The sequence below is a fragment of the Emydura macquarii genome, unplaced genomic scaffold (assembly GCF_026122565.2).
Source record: "Emydura macquarii macquarii isolate MOO-44397 ecotype Brisbane River unplaced genomic scaffold, CSIRO-AGI_Emac_v2 contig_1375, whole genome shotgun sequence".
In the NCBI taxonomy this organism is placed as follows: domain Eukaryota; kingdom Metazoa; phylum Chordata; order Testudines; family Chelidae; genus Emydura; species Emydura macquarii.
In genome coordinates, this window is record NW_027131512.1 from 96,014 (window position 1) to 101,964 (window position 5,951).

Genomic DNA, 5,951 nt, shown 5'->3' on the forward strand with positions numbered 1-5,951 from the left:
TTTGATTTGATTCATTTGATTTAAATTGAAGAATTGGTTTTGGTTTGAACTGAGTCAAAAATCAAATTTTGATGAGAATTAGAGATGCTTAAAAATGTGTCAAGAAGTTTTTATTTAACAGAAAAACTTTTTTCAAACTGTATGAAAATTTAGATTTTGACAAAATGGAAAATGTGTTTTGAATGGATTCAAAATGAAAAATATTTGTGTATATTCAAATCAAGTGGAATTATTATGTTTGGGGCGGGGATTGTATTTATTTTTGCCTTATTGCCACTTTTCCAGTGGAAGAAAGAGGGGAGGCGGGGAAAAGAGAGAAAAAAGGGGGAAATAGCCTTCAAAAATGAAAAAAAAAAATGTTATTGTTGTTTTAATTCCCTTTGATTCAAACTGAAACTACAATTTTTCATTTAGTTTTGATTGAAACTGAAACTAATATTTTGGTATGAATACATTCTAAAGGAATTTTTTCATTTGGTGGAAAAAATCTTGGAACATGCAGCAAGAAATTTTCAAATGAAAGTATAGTGATAGATTCAAAGAGCTCAATCTATTTAGTTTATAACAGAGAAGGCTTAGGGGGTGACAATTACTGTCTATAGGTATCTACATAGGGAACAAATATTTAATAATTGGCTCAGTCTAGCAGAGAAAGATAAAACATGGTCCAGTGGCTGGAAATTGAAGCTAGACAGATTCAGACTGGAAATAAGATGAACATTTTTAAAGAATGAAAATAAATAACTATTGGAATAATTTATCAAGGGTTTTGGTGGATTCTTCATCAATGACAATTTTTAACTCCAGATTGGATGCTTTTCTGAAAGATCTGCTCTAATAATTATTTTGGAGCAGTTTTCTGGCCTGTTTTCTGGAGGTCAAACTAGATTATCACAATGGTCCTTCTGGCTTTGTATCTATGAAACACATATTTTTGGCAAAAAGAATTCCTGGTGGAAAGCTTTTGGTTTAGGAACCCAGAAATTGTGGGCAAGAGATATAGGATGTGATAAGGGACTCTGATTTTGCTGCAGAGGAAAACATGGCCTTTGACAGTTTTCAGGCAGTATCATTCTAGAAACCCCAGACCAGCTTCCATCAACCTCACACAGCTGCTGCCTCATCCGCACACAGAAACCTAACTGCAAGCCCACATCCAACCCACCCGTGATGGTGATTAACCATTAGAACAAACTGAGTAAAGTGGTGTCTCCTCCAAATTCTTGGTGTTTTCAGATCCAGCCAGGACATCTTGCTGGAAGATTCTTTAGCAAATACAAGCTTCTGGGTTCAAAAAAAAAAAAAAAAAAAAAAGAAGAGTAATTGGGTGAAATTCTTTGACTTGGAATCAAAACAACAACTTTTATTTCTTAAAAATTTTGAGGGCTATTTTCCCCTTTTTCTCTCTCTTCTCCCTCCCCCCCATCTTTCTTCCACTGGAAGATACAGGAGATCAGACTAGATGATATAATGGTCTCATCTCTGGCCTTGCAATCTATTCCTCAAGCCACAAGCTCCTCCCACCATCTCTGCATACAGTGTGCTCCCCTCTCTCCTATAATTAGCTTTCTTTTTAACCCTTGCAGTTCCTGAGGTTTGCTGGAAGGTTTCCTGGACCACGACTGAAGGGGATTCTGTGCTCATCCCACTTCACACCATTGAGACGTCCTTCCACGTGTATTTCCTCAATGGGTCCAGCTCCCACTGGGAGGAGATCCTGGTCTCCCTCAATGGGATCTCGCAGCCTCTCCACACCTCCTATGCCGAGATGATCTCCGTGTCCAGCAGAGGCTTTGAAGTGGAGCACATGAGCAGAGGAGCTGAAGGGAGCTACCAGGTTGTCTCCACCGTCTCTGGGGAGTGCGTGGCTCACATAGACCTGGGAGTGCTGGGTGAGTGCTGTGCCATCCCCCTGAGTCCCCTAGTAACTCAGCTCAGTGCATGGCCTGGGACCTGAGACATGCCTGGGACCAAGCAGCTCAGGTGACACTTCTTTCCCTCTCTAGTCTGTGGACGGCTCTCTGGGAGCATAGACGCAGTGGCCACATTCCTGGCTGGACAAACGTGGCTGGAAATGACTAATCTGCCATGGGCGGCAGGTATAAAAGGCTTGGGGAGGCTAAGCCTCCCCAATCAGCCACCAGATGAAGCTACTTTACCCCCACACTCGTGGCCCCGTGCTCGCTGCCCCATTTCCTGCCCCTGCTCCACCTCTTCCCCTGAGGCCCCTCTCCATTTGCCGCACGTGCCTCTTTCCCCCTCCCCTGACGCCGCTCACAGCTCGCACCTCGGGGGAGGGAGCAAAGAGGCGGGAGTGATGGGCAGGGGGACCTCGGGGGCGGGGCCTGGGGAGGAATGGGGGTGGGGCCTGAACAGGGACTCGGGGGGAGGAGGCTGAGTGGGGGTGGAGCAGGAGGCGGGGCCACAATCCAGGCACCAGTGCCCCGCTGCCCAGCCTCCCCAAAGGCAGGAGTCATACGTCCCCCATGCACATTCTAGGCTTGATTTTTAAAGGCCCAGCTGGGTGCAGAATTTGGGGAAGGAGGTTAAAAATAAATCAGGCCCTTGCAGCATGAGACCATTTTTCTTTGTCCTGCCTACCAGAGAGCCCGCAGCCGCAGCAGAGGATCAGTAAGGGGATCATCTCAGCTGGCTAGATCCAGCCCTGGGGGGTCAGTGCCATGGGAGAGGTTGTGCCCCAAATCCCCCCTCTCATCTTTTACCTCTTCTCATTTCAGAGCCCACCTCATCTTCGCCTGAATGGAGAACCCTGCCTCTGGAAGAGGGAGATCGCAGCGGAAAGGGAGGTAAGTCAGTGTAAATGGCAGTCAATGTTAGACAGTGGTTAGAGAAGAGGAGTGGGCATCAGGACTCCTGGGTTCTGTCCACAGTGCTGGGAAGGGAGTGAAATCTAATGTGTTGGGGTGAGGACTCCTGGGTTCTAGCCCCAGCTCCATGATGGGAGTGAGGTCTAATGGGCTAGGGGGAGGGGTTGCTGAGAGTCAGGACTCCTGGGTTTTATACCCTGCTCTGGGAAAGCTGTGAGATCTAGTAGGCTAGGGGTGGGAGAAAGGACTCAGGACTCCTGGGTTCCATCTTCACGTCTGGGTGGGTAGTGGGATCTTTCCTGAATAAAGTCTTGGTTTTGCCAAATCTGCCTTTTCCCTACAGAAAAATGTTTCAGCGAAAAATTCTGACCAGCTCTAACTGCCAGCTCCCAGGGGCAGAGTTAAGGTGAAGTTACCAGTTAGCATGTACCTTTATTGTATTTCCTGATTTCTAGAGGTTTATGCTTAGCCTTTCTCCATGTGCTGGAAGGGCATGAGACAGCGCTGTGCAACCTTAACTCTGCATTAACGATGTTTGGGGTCCGTTAATTTGTATTGCAGCTGCACCTAAGAGACCCTGTCATGGCCCAGGACCCCAGTGTGCTAGGCACTGTACAGATGCAGAACAAAAAGGTGGTCCCTGCCCCAAAGAGCTGACAATCTAGGAACCTCTTAGTAATGCCACTGCTCTTCTTTCATTTCAGGGTCTCTGAGTGACACTTCCGGGATCGCGCTGGTGGTGGCCGGAGTGATTGTACTGGAATTCCTTCTATTGCTTCTGGCTGTGTGTTTGACACTCCCTCTGTGTGTATAAATAAAGGAGCAGCCCAATGGAGCTAACACCTGAGTTGCTACCGATCAGGAGACAGAACCAACAATCCCTTTATCCTGTAACAGGGCATACTGGTCCTTTAGGACAGAGGAGGGACATTTTGGGGGTCATATTATCCTATTCCAGGGATTCAGCTGCGAAGATATGGGAGGAAAGAGATCCACCCTAGAGAACCCAGGCTGCTGATTGTACCTAGAAGAACCAGAGCTCGGGCCAGCAGCAGCGCGACCAGTGCCATGGGTACGTGCCGTGGGCTTCGTACCGTGAGAAAGCTTCGCAGCCATCGTCGTGATCAGAAATGGCATGATAAGCATTACAAGAAGGCCCAGTTGGGCACTGCCCTGAAAGCCAACCCTTTTGGAGGAGGTTCCCATGCCAAAGGAATTGTTCTGGAAAAAGTTGGTGTAGAGGCTAAACAGCCCAATTCTGCCATCAGGAAATGTGTCAGATTTCAGCTGATCAAGAACGGCAAGAAAATAACAGCCTTTATTCCTAATGACGGTTGCTTGAACTTCATTGAGGAAAACGATGAAGTTCTAGTCGCTGGCTTTGGTCGGAAAGGTCACGCTGTTGGTGACATTCCTGGTGTTAGCTTCAAAGTTGTCAAAGTAGCCAATGTTTCCCTCTTAGCCTTGTACAAAGGCAAGAAAGAGAGACCACGATCATAAATTCCTGCTATGCCATCTAAGGTACTAATAAACTTCAGTTTGATTAAAAAATAAAAAAAAAAAAAAAAGAACCAGAGCTTTGAAATGTGGGTGGGGCAAGGACCCCTCTTCACTCAGGCAGAAGGAATCCTGGGAAATATAGTTCCAGAGGCATGTTGGGATTTGTAGGCCTCCACAGCAGGGCACCCTGGGAACCAGGGACAGCATATAAAGAACCACCTCCCTCATAATGAGGGTGGCTGTGGATGTATCTGTGGTTGTTCAATAGGCAATTGTGCATTTAAAATCTGTGAGCTGCTTTGAAAATTTCAGCGTTACTGCTACTGGGTGTTGAGTTAACCACCCAAATGTGGGTATTTGATGCTGCTATATGCTTATTGTTATTTGATTGCAAGTTGAATTATTAGGGCACCTATGGCTTTTTCTGTGAGTCTTTTATATTCTAATTTATAGTCAAATAAATATTCCTTTACACCAGAGGCTCCTGTTGACTCCTGCCGTTAATCTTCAATTGGATAGAGAACAAGGGATTCTAGACAACCCAAAGGAAAATGAAGGACATGAGGGTGCCTCCCTCCTTTTTGAAGCCCATCTATTGCCATTTATCCATACATGCCTTTCCCTTCATTCGAGCCAGGAACCAAATACTGCAACAGCATCAGGTTGAAGTTCTAATAATCAGGATGTGTGCTGTCTTTCATGTAAATGGTGCAATTCATATTAATCAACATGCAAATCAGGGTGTTGCAACATTTGCATGAAGTCTCCAGCTTTCTGGACCTTCAGCCATTAAATGGTATAAAACTCCTTGTCCTGTGTGAGCTGTTTTCCTGGCAGCTACATTTGAGTCAGTTTCAGGCTGCAGCATTGAATTTAGCTAGAGTTCATGGGAAATCATCCAGCAGAAGATATGACACAATATGGCCTCAGCTGGGCAGGAAGCTGTTGGCCTTTGAGATCTGTTTCTGTCCTTTAGCTGAACAGATTCTTGAGCTCAGCTGGCAAAAGAAAAATAACAAGGGTTAGAAAGCAGAACTGCGTGATCAAAGTCCTCAGGACAACAGAATAATCCAAGTGTCTGCCAGACGGAGGTGGGGAGAAATTACTTCTCTATCCTTTCTCCCTTACCATGCGCCCAGTGGAAGAAAATCTAGAGGCAGTGTAAACTAGCGGATAGGGCATTGGCAGGAGTCTCAAGATGTTATAGGTTCTATTCCTGGCTCCTAGCTGTCTCAGGCCTACCCATTCCTTCCCCTATTTCACAGCAACCTCTGGAAGGAAACCTAGAGGCAGTGTGGTCCAGTGGCTAGAGAACAGGACTGGTAATCAAGTAATGTAAATTCTATTCCCAGCTCTGATGCTGCATGACTTTGGGCACAGTCTAAGTCTCTTTTTCCTCTCCGTGCCTGTCTTGGCTATTTTCTATGGTAAGCTTTTGGGACAGGGGACTCTCTCATTGTGTGTCTGTGCTGCGCCCGGTACAACGGGGCCCTGATGATCTCAGCTGGGGCTTCCATGTGCTAGTGTAATACACATTATAATGAAGTCATCTGTATCGTGCATTGATCTCTGGGAGATCAATTTCACATGGGGGAAAGTTTTTGTCTCCCATCAGAGATGCAG

At 46.0% G+C, this 5,951-nt stretch overlaps 1 protein-coding gene across 1 annotated transcript; it reads left to right on the forward strand.

Annotated features, from left to right (window-relative positions):
• Positions 1 to 3,896: 3,896 nt before the first annotated feature.
• Positions 3,897 to 4,366, forward strand: LOC137155694 (small ribosomal subunit protein uS12-like). Its single transcript, XM_067552041.1, has one exon. The coding sequence runs from the start codon at positions 3,897 to 3,899 to the stop codon at positions 4,326 to 4,328; it is 432 nt and encodes a 143-aa protein (XP_067408142.1). The 3' UTR covers positions 4,329 to 4,366.
• The last annotated feature ends 1,585 nt before the right edge of the window (positions 4,367 to 5,951 follow it).

Excerpts from the sequence above, each read along its gene's own strand:
- LOC137155694 (XM_067552041.1), top strand. The coding sequence starts at position 3,897 with ATGGGTACGTGCCGTGGGCTTCGTACCGTGAGAAAGCTTCGCAGCCAT.